Consider the following 21,188-nt stretch of genomic DNA (forward strand, 5'->3'; position numbering starts at 1 on the left):
TGTAACAACTGTTCTGGGATTTTTCTTTAATATTAAGGTTAGTGAACCCAGAATGTTCAGTATAATTAGTTCAATTATCACCAGCAACGTTTAACACTAAATTAATTATTGGTATGTCTTGAGAATAACATGAAAAACCAATAATGTGACTGGCCAAAACCTCTTTTTTGGATAATTTAGGATAATTTAGTGGATGTTTGTCAGTTTCTTGGACATTAATAATATCTTGTTTTCTATATTGTCCCAACCTTTTCTGATTTGGGATATTGTATAAGGATGGTCATCAGTTCAGTTCTATTTATTGATATAGCACCAAATCACAACATAAGTTGACCCAAGGACCTTCACAAGGTTCAAATCTAACCTCTTCCCAACTATAATTTGCAAGCACATAGGTAACAATGGTTAGAAAAAACTTCCTCAGGCATTTGAGGAAGAAACCTGAAGTAGACTACATTCAGAGGGTGATCAACTGCTTTGGTCATATTAAGAAAAACAAAAGACCACATGCACAAAATAGAAGAAGAATTGTAAATATATGCAACAGAAATAGAAAAAGAAACATCTGTATCGTAAAAAGGCCATAGGGCAGCATTTCTATGTCACTGAATATGTCATGGACACGATTTACATCAGTAATTAAGAAATGCAATAGTATGGTACCGTATGTAAATTTGTCTGGAGTAGGCAGTTCTCTAAAAACAAGTGATCCTGCAAAAAGGAGAGGAGTGAGGGAAGCCACCAAGACATCCAGGCACCTCTGAAGGAGTTATAGGTTTCTGTATTGGTGACTTTAAAAACTGTGGAAGTTTAGTCTGTTTCACCGCCAGTCACAGCTTCATGCTAGACTAGAACAACAACAACAAAAAAACAAAAACATTAAATCTTGGTGCAAGTTTCCTGTGTGCCTTCTGAGAAAGAGTAACTGAAATTCCTCATTTTCTTTTTGAGAAAATCATTCTCTCTGTTTTGCTCCACTGTGAAGCTGTGCAACTGGTGTTGCATTAGACAAAAGCTGAGTGAAGCAAAATTTCTCCAGTCACAAATAAGTGTCCATTTGCTGATGGATCTGACTATAGTACACCTGCATTAAATGATGGGACAACTGTTGATAAAATCCTGCCCTTTATATGGGAAAGTGTTCGAAATCCACACTGAGTCATGTGTGTATGAATGTGTGTGTACTGCTGTGTTAACGCTTGCCTCAATGTGAAAACTCACACTGGTGGTGTATGCGGCGTCGGGGTCATCTTCCAGCACCCGGGACAGACCGAAGTCGGACACCTTACACACGAGGTTGCTGTTGACCAGGATGTTCCGGGCAGCCAGGTCTCTGTGGATGTAGCTCAGGTCAGACAGGTAGGTCATACCGGCCGCAATGCCGCGCAGCAACCCGACCAGCTGGATGACAGTGAACTGACCATCATGTCTCTGCACGGAGAGAAAAAAACAAAAGCACAGAAGGATCAGGAAGGATGGAGTAAGAACAAAGATCATTAAAAGACTATTTAACCAGGTGAAGAAAAAAAAAAACCATGAACTTTTTCTGCTGTTTACTGCATATTGACTTTAGCTGTTTTGGCACTATATCTGTGTATCACAGTGTCATTTAACTCACAATACACTGAGTTAAAGGCAATATCTGCTGCTCTAAACACGTCTTTAGCACTCACTTTCCATGTTACACATTAACATGCATTGAATGAAGCTCGTTAGTTTATGCATCGTTCCAATGAAATGTTTGGTTGCGGATCAGTAATGGTTTCACTTGGAAATGAGGATTGACTTCAATAAACATATATTCTTGTCTAAATTCCAAACAGCAAGTTGTTAATTTGGAATCTGTATCAAGCGGAAGTTCCTGAAATTGATTGTTAATGGATTAGTCAGAAGGACTGGCTCTGTCCTGGAATGCACTCTGGACCCCATAGAGATCGTGGGTGAGAGGAAGATGTTAGCTAAGCTGACATCAATTATGGATAACCCCTCTCACCCCTGACATGAAACTGTGGGAGTCTTAAGCAGCTCCTTCAGTACGGGCCTGGTCACACAGCACACGGCAATAGCTGAGCGAAGGAGAAAAAGTCACAAAGTTACAAATCGTCAAGAAAAAAAATGTACAAATGAGCCTGCAGTTCTCCTATCACTGAAAAGCCTACGAGTCCAGAGCGCATAAAAGAACAAAACAAAACTGAAACTAACAAAAGAAAAACAAAGCAAACAGCGATCTTGACACTTTTCAACAAAATCAAAACGAAACATTCATGATAACCTGACTTGACAATGGGTATCAGATTGAGCGCCAGCCTGTGAACATTTCTGCAGCCAGCCTGTGCTCCCCACAGCACCTACAGGCACAAGAGCTGGTTGACTTTACAACAGATTTGTCTTGGCTGGAACGTGGGTGCGCACATGGACATCCCACCCACACGCATGTCCCAGCCACAGATGGCGAGAATGTGCGTGTGCGCACAGCCACAAACGGCTGTGCACCACAGACGGCTGGAACGTGCATATATAGTTAAAGTAGTTGATACAAAGTTCTTGCCACTATTGTTTCTGTATGACAATGTTGCTTTTCGTCGCATACATGGACGAGTCACGTTCAGTTCGTTTGAGCTTTAATTATCGATCCGTTCAGATATGGTCAATGTTCGTGCAAGATGTCAGACTTGGGAGGTTGGACGAAGTTGGATGAGAATCAAAAGGAATGCTGATGGTATGGGAACTACACAAACGATGAGGAACCGTCAAGACAGAAAGCAAAATGGAATACGGACAAATTGAGGTTGTCGTCGAGATTTGTTCACATTTTTGAGCAGTTTGAAAATTCTGATGAAGCGCCAGCTACAGGAACGAAACTGGACAAGGGTTAAACAATGTCTCCGAAAGTCAACGTAAGTTTCTTGTTTTGTTTTGGTTTCGGTGTTCTTTGTTAGTGCCGTGTGACCGGGGCTTAATAGACTGCTGCACCCTCACTGCAAAACAGAACTCCTACACAGGTCATTTTTCCAACTGTATAATACCTCAAAATGTTTTTAGCACCAAAACCACCTGCTGATTTTTTCACTATTAACTACGTCTTCCACCACCTTTTGTGCTCTATTACATGCACAATTTATCATGTGCATTAGTTTTACCATATCTATACATACTTATGCTAATACTCACTTAAATTCTGTTTTTCATGTAGTCTGTTCACATCAGTATTTATGCACCCACCAGCAAACATTGCAGTATACTTTAATCACCTTTCTTTAATGTAAATATTTTTCCTTTCCTTTACTACTGTATGAATCTTGCTGCTACAACAAGTGTTTTTCCCTGCTGTGGGATCAATAAAGTTCATCTTATCTTGGCATGTCTTGTCTTAGCTTATGATGATCTTTGAAAACGATTGCTGGCTTATGATGATCTTTGAAAACGAATGCTTTGATCCCATAATCAAGGATCAAAGTTCAATTCTCAGAATTAAAGCTAAGCAATCAGCGTATTAATGAGGTCCTGCTCGCAAGTCAGTGATCAGGATAAAACATGAGCAATCAAGATTATAGATACAGTAGTGTTCAGAATAATAGTAGTGCTATGTGACTAAAAAGTTTAATCCAGGTTTTGAGTATATTTCTTATTGTTACATGAGAAACAAGGTACCAGTAGATTCAGTAAAGTCTCTCAAATCCAACAAGACCAAGCATTCATGATATGCAGACTCTTAAGGTTATGAAATTGGGCTATTAGTAAAAAAAAAGTAGAAAAGGGGGTGTTCACAATAATAGTAGCATCTACTGCTGATGCTACAAACTCAAAACTATTATGTTCAAACTGCTCTTTTAGCAATCCTGTGAATCACTAAACTAGTATTTAGTTGTATAACCACAGTTTTTCATGATTTCTTCACAGCTGCGGGGCATTAATTTTGTTGGTTTGGAACCAGGATTTTGCTCATTTACTAGTGTGCTTGGGGTCATTGTCTTGTTGAACACCCATTTCAAGGGCATGTCCTCTTCAGCATAAGGCAACATGACCTCTTCAAGTATTTTGACATATCCAATCTGATCCATGATACCTGGTATGCGATATATAGGCCCAACACCATAGAAGGATAAACATGCCCATATCATGATGCTTGCACCACCATGCGTCACTGTCTTCACTGTGAACTTTGGCTCGAATTCAGAGTTTGGGGGTCGTCTCACAAACTGTCTGCAAGCCCTTGGACCCAAAAGAAACAATTTTACTCTCATCAGTCCTCAAAATATTCCTCCATTTCTCTTTAGGCCAGTTGATGTGTTCTTTGGCAAATTGTAACCTCTTCTGCACATGTCTTTTATTAACAGAGGGACTTTGCAGGGGATTCTTGCAAATACATTAGGTTCACACAGGCGTCTTCTAACTGTCACAGCACTTACAGGTAAGTCCAGACTGTCTTTGATCATCCTGGAGCTGATCAATGGGTGAGCCTTTGCCATTCTGGTTATTCTTCTATTCATTTTGATGGTTGTTTTCTGTTTTCTTCCACACATCTCTGGTTTTTTTGTCCATTTTAAAGCATTGGAGATCATTGTAGATGAACAGTTTATAATTTTTTGCACCTGCGTATAGGTTTTCCCCTCTCCAATCAACTTTTTAATCAAACTACGCTGTTCTTCTGAACAATGTCTTAAACATGCCATTTTCCTCAGGCTTTCAAAGAGAAAAGCATGTTCAACAGGTGCTGGCTTCATCCTTACATAGGGGACACCTGATTCACACCTGTTTGTTCCACAAAATTGACAAACTCACTGACTGAATGCCACATTACTATATTGTAAACACCCCCTTTTCTACTTTTTTTTTTTACTAATAGCCCAATTTCATAGCCTTAAGAGTGTGCATATCATGAATGCTTGGTCTTGTTGGATTTGTGAGAATCTACTGAATCTACTGGTACCTTGTTTCCCATGTAACAATAAGAAATATACTCAAAACCTGGATTAATCTTTTTAGTCACACAGCACTACTATTATTCTGAACACTACTGTAAGTGATCAGAAAATCAGGATCAGTGGTTAAGACTCACAATCAAAATCAGTCATCAGAATCATAAGGTGACAGTCATGATTACAGATCAAAGGTTGTCCATCAAGAAGAAAGTTCAGCAATGAGGATCAATGAATGCTCCGTTCTTCATGAGATAAATGATGCATACGTGTCCCATAATTGTCAGTCTGTATGTGCACTTTGGTCTCGATTCACATAATGATCAATATCTCATAAACAACACTGAACAGGGCATCCGTGTTATTTTTTAGACATTCTAAGGACCAGATTTACTGAAGGTTTGCATGTGTGCATGTGTGTCATGCACACACACCACTGCAATCGCAAATACACTTGCATGTTGATTTACTCTCAATGGGCCTCATGTATCAAAGTTGCGCACTTATGGCGTAAATTTACGGTGTAAATTTGAAGTACACCAAAGTTGCCGTGACATGTATCAAGCAGTGCGCACCTGCCCATTTCTGGCGTACGCCTGACATGACCTTGATAAATGCGGCAGGTGAAAACAATCGTAAATTATAATAAACACGCCCCATAACAAGAAGCCCGGAAAGACGGCAAAGAAAAAGAACGCCAATCATGATGCATGCCAATAGAGCGTCAAAAGCGGCCGGTCGTATTAATTGTTTTGTAGTATAATCACAAATGTGTTACCAGTGGTCCCTCGTTTATCGCGGGAGTTACGTTCTAAAATAGTCCGCAAAACAGCGTAGTCCGCGACGTATTCAGCGTTATTTTTTTAGAATTATTATAGACGTTTTAAAGCTGTAAAACCCTGTAAAACCACCTTCATACACTTTTCTCAATCAGGCATGAACATTTTCTCACTTTTCTCTCATGTGTAAACCCTCTCAAGTTCAACCTTAGTAGAAAAATAAGACCAAACTGTTTTCAGGCCCAAACATTTGTTTGAGAAATAAAATAGAACGTTTTCCTATAAATAATTATGATGGCTTTTAGAACTAATGAATTTAATTTTAATGATCAACCTACAAGGTTGGACACATAAGTAATTATTAATAGTGACTGACCAGTATTTCACAGTTCCTCTGACCGTGCCTCTTCGTCCTGGCGCTGCGCCTTTTTCCTCTCACACCTCGCTGCAGGTGTCTTTTTCCGAGTGACAAACACAGTTGTTGGCACTCTTTTTTCTTCTGGGCAAGAAGATTCTTATAAACAGACACGCACACCACAATGCACTGTAAAAAAAAGCATGCAAAATTGGACTAAAGAAATCCGCGAAACGGCGAGGCCGCGAAAGGTGAACCGCGTTATAGCGAGGGACCACTGTATTCTCTTTTCACATGTCAATAATTCTTGACATGTGGATATTTGCTGGCTCAATTTATAAAACACGCCTAATTTTTCAGATTTCTTTATTTTTAAAATGTATTTCTTTATTTATTTTATTGTAACAAACGAATGGAGAAGACAAAACCTGATTGCAGCATGGACGAAGGGAATGACAACACTACAGTTGTAATTATCAATTTCATTGTCTAAAACGATCTCAACACGTAAAGGTAAGCTCAGCGCTGCTCTGGCTCGAAGTCTGGAGAAAAAGGCGAGCAGCGCTTTCTTTGCAGTCAGCGCTGTGGCCATGGATCGACCAACAATCCCGCAAAAGCGGGATTTGTATTAATTATTTTGTAGTATAATCAAGAAAGTGTTATTTACGTAACGTATGCATTGATTTGTATAATGGCACTGTTCATCATGTTGATCATTTTCATTTTTATGTGGATTCCAGTGCTGGTTCATTTTGGTGTATAATTTACGCCACCTCTCGACCTGGTGTATATTTTCAGCGTAGCGTACGCCAACGACCACATTGTTAAATGCCAAGTAGCGCAGCCGTTTAGGCATACACCCCATATACACTCAAATATCGCCATACGCAACGTTGATACATGAGGCCCAATGTGCAATGAGGACAGCATCTGGCAAATGTGCAAAATATCAAGTCAAGTCTGGGAGCATGCTCTGCTGCTGCTGCACTTTGCCGAACTCTCAACACCGTGGAACCGCATTGAGTCATGGATGGCAACCACATAAGTAGGCAACCAGTCCATTCCCACATCTCTAAAGTAACCATCTATAAGCCAGGTGAAACATCGGCATCCACTTGGCCATCCCCTTCTACTGCATCAACACCGGATCATGTACAGACAAATGGGCCAAATGGCCAAAATGTCAAAGCAGACACTTGCTCACAATGCAAAATATGATCAAAGATTTTTTTTTTTTTTGACTTGCAATCCCAATACGAGTGTGCACTGAAGACTGAAATGATGTGAAAAACCAACCCTGAGGAAGGCGTCCAGAGAGCCGTTCTCCATGTACTCTGTGATGATCATCACTGGTTTGCCTGCACAGACAAACAAAAACATTTTATTTCTGCACTGCTGTAATATTAATATTCTACAGTAGTTTCTGCAACCTTGATTTACTAGGTGTGCTGCAGATTATGTGTAAAATGTGCACTATTATTATATGGCTATGACAGTACGCACGCTCTGATTAGCTGCTTTCCAGTCTGATATTTTCCAATATCAAATCGTTACCATGACAATCGGTCCGGATCGCGTATCAGATTTGCTACTTTGTTTACAAATTTCACGCCACGAAATATAGCAATACAAAAAGTGACCAAAAAAAATTTGAGTGACGAAGAGGATCATTCTCCGAGCAAATTCTGTTACACTGACAAGTTTGAATTGGAATAATTAACAGCAAATGAACTCGAAGTGGACATACACAATGAAGACCAACGAGATGAAACACAGCTCCGAACAGCCATATAATAAACTAATTATTAACCTTGCTTGCTTGGTCTGTACGAGAATATCAGACCTGGGTTTTATTTATTTATTTATTTGTCTACGAACTGAGTACTGACCAAGTACAGACCTCGCGCTCGGTTAATAATTCTTTAAAATTGAACATTTCTTAAATGAATACAGTTCACGCACTGTGAATGCAAATATGTTTTACTATAACAAATGACTTCCCTAAGACCCCGTTACACTTAGTACAAATGAGCACGAGCCAAGCCGAATCAGGCAGAATGTCAAAAAACAGGATGCAATAAGAATTGCAGAGGCTAGCCGTCCGAATACCCAGATTGTGCTCCGGCCCGCATCACGACTGATTTGTGCATGTGCGTACGCATAAGCCTCCGAAGACGGTACAAATGTTGGTGGAACACACTAGGATTACCCAGACAGCTGTCAAAATGCAGTGAGAATGAGGAGTGCACTAACACTACCGTATGAGTGAGGTCCGATTGCAGGTGGAGGAAATGTAATTCAGCAGCATTCGCGGTGTGCTCATGATGTGTTCAGGGGTGGTGGCCAAGTGGTTAATGCGCTTGGTTTCAGAAGGCTCCGGGTTCAAATCCCACCCCTGCCACATTTCTCCATGTAATGTGGAGTTGCATCAGGAAGGGCATCCGGTGTAAAACCTGTGCCAATTCAACATGCAGATCCACCTTGGATTTGCTGTGGCGACCCAGAGTGCAAACAAGGGAGCAGCCGAAGGGACTTACTTAGGAAGCATAGTTCCATACTATGCCTATGGGAGAATAAATGCATCCTAAGTCTTGACATGAAAGTCTCTACAGAATCTGACTGTTTTATTGACATAGGGAGATCATTCCACAAAACAGGTGCACGATATGAGAAAGCTCTGTGGTGGATAATTTTATAGGTTAGTAGCAGAACCTTAAAATCTGACATCAAGGAGACAGGAAGCCAGTGAAGAGACGCCAAAATGGGTGTAATGTGGTTGAACTTTCTGCTTCCTTTCAAGAATCTAGCAGCAGCATTTTGAAGCAATTGAAGACCCCTAATGCTGGACTGTGGTAAACAAGATAATAAAACATTGCAGAAGAAACAAATGCATGGATCAGCCATAGACAGGATGAGACAAATCTTCGCTATATTTCGCAGGTGGAAGAAAGCAGTGCTCTGGTCACCTTTCTCCACCCACTCCACCCTGCCTGCACTCTCTTCTTCACCTCTCTAGCACACTCTCCATTATTTTGCACAGTTGACAATCAGTATTTAAACTCATCTACTTTCACCACTTCTGTGAATTGTAACCACACAATTCCACAGGGCTCCATCTCATTCACACATGTACTCAGTCTTGTTCCAACTGACTTAAACCCACCACCTTACAGTCTCTAATTTCATTTGCTTGCATCTCCAACAAAGAATGTAGTACACTCGGGTGCCCCTTCCGCCACTCTTATATGTCACCCTGTGCTCCTCCCCTTTCTTAAAGTTGGTGTTCACCACAGCCATTTCCATACTTTTTTACAAAATAAACTACAATCTGCCTTTCACATTCTTGTCCTTGATACCATATCTACCCATTACTTCCTCATCACCTCTGTTCCCTTCGCCAACATGCCCATTGATGTCTGCTCCTATCACTATTCTTTCACAGCACACACTCTCCACCACTTCATCTAACTCACTCCAACAATCTTCTTTCTCCTTCATCTCACAACCTACCCATGGGACATATGCACTGATGATATTCATCATCACATCTTCAATTTCCAACTTCACACTCATCATCCTGTCAGACACTCACTTAACTTCCAACACACTCTTAACATACTCCCAACACCATTTCTCTTCCTGTCCACATTATGATACAACAACTTAAACCCACTGCTTATGCTCCTGCTCTTACTTCCCTTCCACTTGGTCTCTTGCACACATAATATGTCTACTTTTATGCTTTCCATCATAACAGACAGCTCTCTTTCTTTACTAGTCATACTGCCAACATTCAAAGTCCTGACTCTCACTTCCACCCTTCTAGTTTTCCTTTTCTCCCTCTGTTTCTGGACATGTTTTCTTCCTCTTTTCTTCTTTGCCCAGCAGTAGCCCGATTTCTGCCGGCATCCTGTGGGCAACAGCAACAGTGGTGACCATTGTTAACCCAGGCCTCGACCAATCTGGTGTGGAAATTTTATTTGTTATGGAAATTTGATGTGTCATCTGCACCTTTAATTTTAACACGTTTTACACCGGATGCCCTTCCTGACGCAACCTCCTAATTTATTTGGGCTTGGGACCAGCACTCAGAATGTACTGGCTGCACACCACATGTGACTGAATTTAAACTATATAAATGAAATCAATTGAAACTTGAAATACTTTTAAACATTATTAATAATTAACATGAATAAATAAACATTAAATAAATTATAATGAATAAATAATTAAATATTTGTGACAACCTGTATTAACTGTGTAGAAATATGCTGACCAAGTGCAATAACATGGCTGATCTATGGGATTAAAATACACAGACCTTTGAAATTTTTGTTTTTATTGACATTCACACTTATTAAACCTATTTATTGTTGAGGTGCTGGTTGTTATTTTATTTATTTAATGTGTGCACCACTAAAGAGATGCACAATGTTTTACTGCACAGCTGTGCAATGGCAAATAAAGGCACCCTTTTCTGTTCTCATCTAAATTTTCCTTCTTAATTTTAAATGCCAGTACAACCAAATCACAAAAAATAACCATTGAGCTCTCTTGGTGTGTCTTTTCTATGTGGAGAAATTATTATTTGAAATGAGGTGGAAGTGATATCTTTTATTAGTTTTTAATAATGTGATGGACAGATTTAAAAAGTATGTAGGGGGGGCACTCCCAAATTGTTGTGGCCGACTCTGAAAAAAGAAAAGAAAAACAAAAAAAATTATATATATATATATATACATATATATATATATATACATATACATATATATATATATATATATATATATCATATATATATATATATCTATATATATATACTACACACAGGCTTGGGGAGTAACGGAATACATGTAACGCATTACCTTATTAGGATACAAAAAAAAGGAACTGTATTCCGCTACACTTACAGAAAAAAAGACGTATTCAGATTACAGGTTATTAGTAAAAATGGGATTAGTTCGCAGGATTACAATTTTAATGCATTTCATGATATTATCTGTATATACACTTTTTTTTCTTTGAAACGAAACATCCCTTCATGGACAGCGACATGACGTCTCCTAACCGGGCAAAATACTGATGAAGTACCCGGATGTTAATGCATTTTCGATGGAGATCCGCGACTGAACACACTCAGAAAAATGCTCGCAATTACGTGTTAAAATGCCCATTTGACCTGGATATCAGCAGTAAAATTAAATTACATTAGGTTATGTCAGGAAAGTATTAAACTTACTCTGACACTCCACATTCTCAATATAGTGTTGAAAGTTACACAGATCTGAGCTGTTCAAGCTGCTGAGCTGAGGCGTCCTGCTGCAGCTGCTGCTGTGTTCAACGCAGCGCGGCTCCTAAAACCATTACAATAATTTATATATATATTATATTTTTACACAATTATCCTTTATTGACCGAGTTTCATTCATGAAGTCAGTGGTGTGGGTACACGTCTCTATGTGTTGGTGTGACTGTGAGCGGCACAGCGCGGGTCATTATAATCTCATTATTTTAAGGTGCAAATTAAAAAAAAATAAAAAAATCCCCAGTCTTGTCAAACAATTTTAATCATCAACGACATGTATTTTAACTAGACATTGGTCTAGCAGTGGAAAATATCAACTAGATATAAGTGAAGAGTTAACGGTCCGTGTCATCGGGCGACACAGGTACGGCAGGAAACATACAGCTGTTTATCATCCAAATATCACGGACAAAGTGACAAGAAGAACCAAAACCACTTACTTATGGAAGGAAATATTGTCTCCCTTGCTCCTCCATTTGTGGCTTTAACATGCGCAGCTTTCTGGCATATTCCACCTGTTTCTTGAACTTCTATATGTACGCAAATGACTAACTTGCCCGGAATTAAAATGGCGACCACGCCTCCTTACTGACAGGATTTACTTAATGGTTTTCATTATGCTGTTGTTCTTATTTTGAAAGTTCAATAAGTGGACTGATATGTTAAACATGGTATAAATGCTACGTGAAAGACTAAAGTAAGATAATTTTACTGAACACGTAGCAGAATTTTTTTTTGTTTTGTTTTGTATATTATTCTGCAAGCCACTTTTAATTACAAATTCACCCGCACACCGCCTGGCCCACCTGCAGTATCTTTATGGCCCACTATGGGGACATTTTATTACATTTAAAGATAACACTATCTATTTTTAGGTCATTTTAAACTTAATTCAAAACTTTAAAATCAAATACGTTTTTGTAGAATTTTGATGATTTATCATGGCCCACCTGCAGTACCTTTACGGCCCACTATGGGGACATGGCCCACTCTTTACAAATCACTGATAGAGTATTTAGAAATCAAGTCTGTTGATGTATAATGAACCAAACTGAACTGGGACGTAAATCTCACCAAACTGTTGTGAAAGTGTCGTGACACGGATCCACAACAGGGGGCGTTAATGAACGGACAATGGATAAGCCAAAAAGTAACAATTTAATGTTGTGAATCGCACAACGAAGTACAGACAATAACAATATGGTGGAATGTCAATTATACACAAGGTGACGTGTGGGCAGGCTCGACGATAGAAGACGTCTGGCGAGAGAAGAGCCAGATCCCACACAGCTTCCACCACCAACGGATCTGAAGAACACTGGAGCCGCCAAGCCCTGCGCCCCAGGTGGCCACTGTCTTCAGCAGTCAGACCCGGTACTGCTGGCAGAGAACAGAGACAGTACTGATGAGTGTGAGTTCGCACACTCAGTAATCCCACAGTCAGTGTTCTTTAAGGAGGGAGCACCTCCACCTCCAATCACACACTTGTGCAGCTCCTGTTTAACCACTTATCTGGTTTGGGGTGTGAGGCAAAGCCGTCGCAGTCCACACCAAACGCCAATCCCACAGATAAGGACACACCACAGGAAAACGGCTGCAAAGAAGTTCAGATTATTACTTAATGTAAGTCAGCAGAGAAGTTACCTGAATGGTAGCTGATTTCTCGGCGGGGAGGTGGAGTTGCAGTCCGGCCTTTAAGGTGGTGGTGATGATGTGGATGAGTGACAGCTGATGCTGATGACGAGTAACAGCTGTCACTCCCGGTTGCTATGACGCCCTCTGTGCTTGAAGCCCGCACTTCAAGCAGGGCGCCATCTGGTGGTGGTGGGCCAGCAGTACCTCCTCTTCAGCGGCCCACACAACACAAACTGTCTGTGCAGTACAGCATATTTCCATTAAAACCACTATAGTACAAACCACACAGTATAGAGGAGGATTTTCTTAAAAAGAAGACCTGAAAGTTCAGCTACAATTTGCCAGAAGGTACATCTGAGATGCAGGCCTAGATCCTCCTTTATACCACTTCATCATTAAGCTGTATAACCTGGGATACAAAATGCAAAACATGCAGTGTCCACAATTTCTCCAATCCCAGCCACAGAAGCCTATAACCTCTTCTGGATTGTCTGGGTGTCCTGGTGGCTTTCCTCACTCTTCTCCTTCTTGTACAGTCATTCAGTTTTTGAGAACTTCCGACTCCAGACAGATTTACCTTAGAGTGCCATACTGTTTGTAATTCTTCATAATTGATGTAAATAAAGTCCAAGACATATTCAGTGACTTGGAAATGTTCATGTATCCATCCCATAACTTGTCTGAAGAAAACTGGCAATTAAACTGGTTATTTACAGGTATTATACCAAAGGAGCTGATCACTTAGGGCAACCTTCACACATAGTGTGAATTTGGTCGAATTGCGCATGAAGTGCGCATAAAGCAGGAATCATATGCAATACGTGTAAAATTGTACCTGCATCCAATGCTTCATACACCTGTTGCTACAAATATTTGCACACACCAGCAGCTGAAAGACAGTGTGTGCTGTGAGAACCCATTGAACCCTCTCGCGGCAGGTGTCGCCCAAATTCCAGCTGACACACACAAACATCTAACACCACTCATTTGGCGTTTAGAAAATGTGTGGCCATTCGCACTATTAGCATAACACTCAGCAGACAATCACTGTCGAGCTGGATGTGAAATTTGTCTAAGTGTCCCACGAGTGTGGCTTTGCAAACAGACACAGTGACACGTTGGTGTGTGTGCTGAACTGACAGGGGGTGTGTCCACCCACAGGAGCGGCTGTGGAGATTTCTGGTTCTGGACATCATGGCTGGGGAACATGTACTGTGTTTGGACGGACATGCACTAACAACTGCCCACCGTGACGCGTGTGTGTCTGCTTGCTGTCACCACATGGACATGTATAAAAACATAGATCACTGTTGCAATAGGCTGCAGAGAGTGTGCGCACGGCGCGCGCATTGACAGACTGCCCCAGGTGAAATAGACCGTCAGAGCAGTCTGAATGTCATGTCACCCATGTAAGCTCTGTTCCACATGAAGTGGTGTCTGTCCTGCTGCTTGTCGTCCACAAGACACGCATGTCGGGCAGGACATGTGCGCAGGGCCAGCTGGACAAGCCGCCAGCAGATGTGGACATGATAAGAGTGCCCTGCTTCTCATTCATGTCATTTAATAACTGTACGCCTGTGATCATGGGTCATCTACAGATGAACAGATGGATCATATTTGTATAGTCCGCTTGATAAGAGGGAATAAATAAAATGCGGTGTTTTTTATAGTGTGGTTTTATTTTTTTGTCCATGTCAGGCATTTTCTCTGCACTTTTTACAGGACAGTGATGTTAGCTCAGTGGTAAAGTTTCTGGCTGGCAGTCAGAGCTGTTGGAAAGAACAGGTTCAAATCCCGTGGGTGGTATGTTCTTTTTAATTTTTTTTTTCACAGCAGCTGCACCATTTGGTTACATATCGTGCAGCTGCTCGCACTGTGTTCTTGCATGCACGACACCATCACACTGGGATTGTGCACACCTACCTGTCAGCTCGATGTTTTCATGGTTCGCTCATACGAGCTGTTCCCCAGTGAGTTGCCCTGATTTGTACTTATTCATATGATGTGTGAAGGGGTCCTTATGCAGCCCATCATCTTGACTTCTATAGTTTTTATTAATTTATATCAAATTGTACAGATCTGCTTTGAGTTTGGGTTATAGGAAGATAATTTTAGAAATGTTTCTATTGAGAAGCCTGATTTACTTTTTGTATTTGAAATGCCATAAACAAATTAAAATGCGTGAAATACCAAGGGGCTGAATACCTTTGCAAGACACACACACACACACACACACACACACACACACACACACACACACATATATATATATATATATATATATATATATATATATATATATATATATATATAGGGAGGAAAATAAGTATTTGAACCCCCTGCGATTTTTGCAAGTTCTCCCACAGTCATGGAGGGGTCTGAAATTTTCATCTTAGGTGCATGTGCACTGTGAGAAACATAATCCAAAAAAAATAAAATAAAACAAAAATCCAGAAATCACAATGTATGATTTTTAAATAATTTATTTACATGTTACTGCTGCAAATAAGTATTTCAACACCTGCCAATTAGCAAAAATTCTGGCCCTCAAATACCTGTTAGTCCGCCTTTAAAAAGTCCACTTCCACTCCACTTATTATACCAAATTAGAAGCACCTATTTGAGGTCGTTAGCTGCATAAAGACACCTGTCCACCCCACACAATCAGTAAGACTCCAACTACTAACGTGGCTAAGACCAAAGAGCTGTCCAAAGACACCAGAGACAAAATTTTAGACCTCCACAAGGCTGGAAAGGGCTTGCGGGGCAATTGCCAAGCAGCTTGGTGAAAAAGATCAACTGTTGGAGCAATTATTAGAAAACGGAAGAAGCTAAACATGACTGTCAGTCTCCCTCAGACTGGGGCTCCATGCACGATCCCACCTCGTAGAAAGGTGAGGAATCAGCCCAGAACTGCACGGGAGGAGATGGTCAATGACCTGAAGAGAACTGGCACCACTGTTTCTAAGGTTAATGTAGGTAATACACTAAGACGTCATGGGGTAAATTCATGCATGGCACGGATCGTTCCACTGCTTAAATCAGCACACGTCCAGACCCATCTTAAGTTTGCCCATGACCATTTGGATGATCCAGAGGAGTCATGGGAGAAAGATATGTGGTCAGATGAGACCAAAATAGAACTTTTTGGTCTTAATTCCACTCGCTGTGTTTGGAGGAAGAAGAATGCTGAGTACCATCCCAAAAGCACGGTCCCTACTGTGAAGCATAGGGGTAGAAGCATCATGATTTGGGGGTGTTTTTCTGCACATGGGACAGGACGACTGCACTGTATTAAGGAGAGGATGACAGGGGCCATGTATTGTGAGATTTTGGGGAACAACCTCCTTCCCTCAGTTAGAGCATTGAAGATGGGTTATGGATGGGTCTTCCAACGTGACAATGACCCGAAGCACACAGCCAGGATAACCAAGGAGTGGCTCCGTAAGAGGCATATCAAGGTTCTGGAGTGGCTTAGCCAGTCTCCAGACCTAAACCCAATAGAAAATTGTTATTGTGTTTGTTTTATGTAAAAATGCCAGAAGATGCCCAGGTTGCTTCTCCATTATTTTCAGTTGGAATTATTGCAGTCGATTCCTGTTTGCTCTTTAACGTCTTGCTTATGTCAAACACTGTCTGTTGTCTTCGTTCCAGAGTAATATATATAAGATGTCTGAAATTCAGTTTGCGTTTATTAAATTCCACGCATCTTTAATGTAGCAAACACAGATTATCTGGAATTTTGTTTTGGCATGTTTTCATGGTCTCTACTGCCATCTACTGGCCAGTAGTGTTCATGGCAGTATTCACCCTAAGTGCTGAGCGTCTGGGCACCAGTAGATAGCAGTGTTCTATTTATTTTGACACTGGTTATATCAGAAGGTTATCTAATTACAACTTGGCTTTTTTTTTTTTTTTTTTTTTTTTTTTTGCAAATGCCTTTTTTTTTTTACAAATTAAAAAAAATGGCATATTTTACAAAAGCACATTTATATGTAAACACCAACAAACACCTCACATTAACATGTTGGTTTTTACATAGAATGAATGAGTCAAACAATCATGTTACGGAGGCACATTTTACCCCATAATCCCTTTGGCATCTGTCTGTGTTGTTACAAAACTTCAGAATTAGTGCATTATTTAACAGTAAAGATATATGTTCTATTTAACTTTGTACAAATGACCGAATTCTCATTAATGGAGTTATTCTATGGTATTAATTTTATTTTTTAACTCAAAACCATAAGTCAGCACTGCTTTATTTCTCAAGACCTCCGTCTCACGGTGACCCTGTTATTAAGGAGAGAGTTGAGTTTTGCGTTCCTCCAACTGCTTTTCTGGTAGAACTATGTAGCTTCCAGCAGTGGCAGAGTGCTCAAGACAGAAGAGCTGATTCATTGTTTGGGTCTGTGGTCGCCTTTAATGCTACCAGAAGTGATTGTGGTGTTGGAAGTAATGGGTTAGCTGCTTACCTTCTGATAAATTTTTGTGTGGTTTATGGGTTTAGCTTTATAAAAGATAACTTTACAGTTGCTGATTATGTTATCGAAGATAACTTTTTTACTTAGCTGTGCCCACCACTGACACACACACAAAACCAGTTCTTTAAGGATGGTAAATTTACACATATAACAGTAATTTGTTTTTTGCCCCAGACCAAGGAATAAAATCTTAAAATGCTGCACTTTACTCTTGGCTCATTTTTTTTTTTTTCTCACTGCAATATTTATAAGCATGCCTACAACCCTGGCAAAATTATGGAATCACCGGCCTCGGAGGATGTTCATTCAGTTGTTTAATTTTGTAGAAAAAAGCAGATCACAGACATGACACAAAACTAAACTCATTTCAAATGGCAACTTTCTGGCTTTAAGAAACACTATAACAAATCAGGAAAAATAACTGTGGCAGTCAGTAACGGTTACTTTTTTAGACCAAGCAGAGGGAAAAAAATATGGAATCAACTCAATTCTGAGGAAAAAATTATGGAATCATGAAAAACAAAAGAATGCTCCAACACATCACTAGTATTTTGTTGCACCACCTCTGGCTTTTATAACAGCTTGCAGTCTCTGAGGCATGGACTTAATGAGTGACAAACAGTACTCTTCATCAATCTGGCTCCAACTTTCTCTGATTGCTGTTGCCAGATCAGCTTTGCAGGTTGGAGCCTTGTCATGGACCATTTTCTTCAACTTCCACCAAAGATTTTTCAACTGGATTAAGATCCGGACCTATTTGCAGGCCATGACATTGACCCTATGTGTCTTTTTGCAAGGAATGTTTTCACAGTTTTTGCTCTATGGCAAGATGCATTAATCATCTTGAAAAATGATTTCATCATCCCCAAACATCCTTTTCTGTATGTAAATCCCATTTCCTTTAGGCGGTTTCTTACAGTTCGGTCACAGACGTTGACTCCAGTTTCCTCCCATTCGTTCCTCATTTGTTTTGTTGTGCATTTTCGATTTTTGAGACATATTGCTTTAAGTTTTCTGTCTTGACGCTTTGATGTCTTCCTTGGTCTACCAGTATGTTTGCCTTTAACAACCTTCCCATGTGTTTGTATTTGGTCCAGAGTTTAGACACAGCTGACTGTAAACACCAACATCTTTTGCAACATTGCGTGATGATTTACCCTCTTTTAAGAGTTTGATAATCCTCTCCTTTGTTTCAATTGACATCTCTCGTGTTGGAGCCATGATTCATGTCAGTCCACTTGGTGCAACAGCTCTCCAAGGTGTGATCACTCCTTTTAGATGCAGACTAATGAGCAAATCTGATTTGATGCCGGTGTTTAGTTTTGGGGATGAAATTTACAGGGTGATTCCATAATTTTTTCCTCAGAATTAAGTGAGTCCATATTTTTTTCCCTCTGCTTGGTCTAAAAAAGTAACCGTTACTGACTGCCACAATTTTTTTTTCTTGATTCCTTATAGTGTTTCTTAAAGTCAGAAAGTTTCCATTTGAATGACTTTAGTTTTGGTGTCATGTCTGTGATCTGCTTTTTTTCTACAAAATTAAACAACTGAATGAACATCCTCCGAGGCCGGTGATTCCATAATTTTTGCCTAGGGGTTGTAACATGTACACACACTGCCAACTCATTAGCCCGAAGGGCTGTCTTTGCATTTGGCGCTAATGTCTTAATGGAAACTTTCATCCGTTATAATATTGGAGCTTAGACAGGTAACAACCACTTCAGACCTGGCAAAATTTGTTGTCTACACATTTCCCCCTGGTGTAAACTGTTCTAAATCAGGATAGGATCATACCACATCCACTGTTGCAAATCCGGGAGACAAAACAAAAAAGGAAAACAAAACCAAAACAGGATAAGCAGATCTATCTATCTATCTATCTATCTATATATCATCTATCTATCTATCTATCTATTATCTATCTATCTATCTACTATCTATCTATCTATCTATCTATCTATCTATCTATCTATCTATCTATCTATCTATCTATCTATCTATCTATCTATCTATCTATCTATCTATCTATCTATCTATCTTGTATAAAGTACCTCAAAGTGATACTTGAGTGAAAGTACAAGTATGTTACCATAAAATTATTTTGGTAAAAGTTAATGTCTCCTTGAAAAATTTTACTTGAGTAAAATTCTTAAAGTATCTAACATTTTCTGTACTTAAGTATCAAAAGTACATTTCTCATCTAAAATGTACTTTAAGTAAAAGTAAAATCCAAAACGAGTGGAAGTGAAATGGCACACAAACATAAAGCCAGTGTGGTGTCTGGATAACCAGGGAGAGGGCCTCAGCCCCTATAAAAGGCTGGATCCACCTCTAGCAGAGCAGTTGGTGTTGGTGATGGGAATGAGTGAGCAACAAGGTGGATGTATGTAGCTGTAAATAAGGTGCCATTCTTTTCTGGAAGACCCACACACAGCTTTCTGTTAAACACAACAGTCAGGCTTTTGTGAAACAGCTTTGTTGTGATTTGGCTCCATATAAACTGAAAAGAAAAAAAAAAAATTGAATTGAACAGTCATTTATAGCAACACAGTTGTGCCAAATTTAAGGAAAAGCTGTTATCTGATTGTCTAGTTATGCAGCGTATTAATACTATTTCACAAAATTTGGCCCTCAAAATGCAGGCACTAGTGTTTCAGAATTATAAATATAAAAATTTTCAGGGGAAAAACGGCCCGATCTCCCCTACAAAACTCGAGCCTGCAGCAAGCTGCAGAAGCAGCGCGCCGGGGGGGGGGGGGTGTTCTCCTAAGTTCGCTTGCTGCAGGAGAACCGAGGAAAACGTTTATCCTGCAGCAGGATAATGCAACAATGGGAAAAGTTCTCCGACACACCAGAGAAAATTCCTGCGCGGGCCCCACGAAATGACACATTATGAGGAATGAAAAAAGCCAGTCAGTGTCTATGTGGGTGCGTCAGCGTGTGCGCGTTTGGAGTCCAAAGCGCAGATGGTTGACACCCTCCAGAGTCTTCCTCTTCCTCAGTGGGGGGCGGCACAGATTCAACCAGGCATCTTTTATATTGTTTGTCTTTTAAACGTATTTTATGTCAAACACAGCACTTCATGGAGTAGAGCTGGAATATACTATAGATATATAGATAGATAGATATGTATGTACATATACATAGTGAATAAAATATGTATTTAGCACATCCACATTTTCTCAGTAAATATATTTCTAAAGGTGCTACTGACATGAAATTTTCAGCAGATGTCTGTAACAGCCCAAGTCATCCACACAATTAACATGCATGCTCACTGCATTGCTGATGAAATAGCATGTTGAAGGTTGTTTAAAGTTTGCTACACAACATATAGACAAGCCTGTGAAATACTGGTAGAATATAGTCTAGTCAGATGATACCAAAACTGAACTATCTGGATGCCATAATACATGTTTGGAGGTCAAATGGCACTGCACATCACCCCAAATACATCATATCAACAGTGAAGTTTGGAGGTGGGAACACTTTGGTGTGGAGCTGTTTTTAAGCAGACGACACGGGCAAATTTCATATAATTGAAGGAAGTATAAATGGAAAAATGTCCCGAGAGATTCTTGATAAAAATCTACCAGGATGATAAAAAGAGGGTGGACATTTCAGCAAGACAGTGATCCCAAACACACAGCCGAGGAAACTTTCCACTGGTTTCAGAAAATGAAAATAAAGCTGCGAGAATAGCCCAGCCAA

At 40.0% G+C, this 21,188-nt stretch overlaps 1 protein-coding gene across 1 annotated transcript in view; it reads right to left on the bottom strand.

Annotated features, from left to right (window-relative positions):
* The window catches only part of epha8 (eph receptor A8), a 517,518-nt gene that overhangs the window by 24,822 nt on the left and 471,508 nt on the right, over positions 1-21,188 (bottom strand). Inside the window, exons 15-16 of the mRNA XM_034167384.1 lie at positions 7,350-7,411; positions 1,222-1,431 (exon numbers count right to left, since the gene is read on the bottom strand). Of these exons, the coding sequence (XP_034023275.1) occupies positions 1,222-1,431; positions 7,350-7,411 (272 nt within the window). The remainder of the gene's footprint in view (positions 1-1,221; positions 1,432-7,349; positions 7,412-21,188) is intronic.

This window comes from Thalassophryne amazonica, chromosome 3, assembly GCF_902500255.1.
Source record: "Thalassophryne amazonica chromosome 3, fThaAma1.1, whole genome shotgun sequence".
NCBI classification, from domain to species: Eukaryota; Metazoa; Chordata; class Actinopteri; order Batrachoidiformes; family Batrachoididae; genus Thalassophryne; species Thalassophryne amazonica.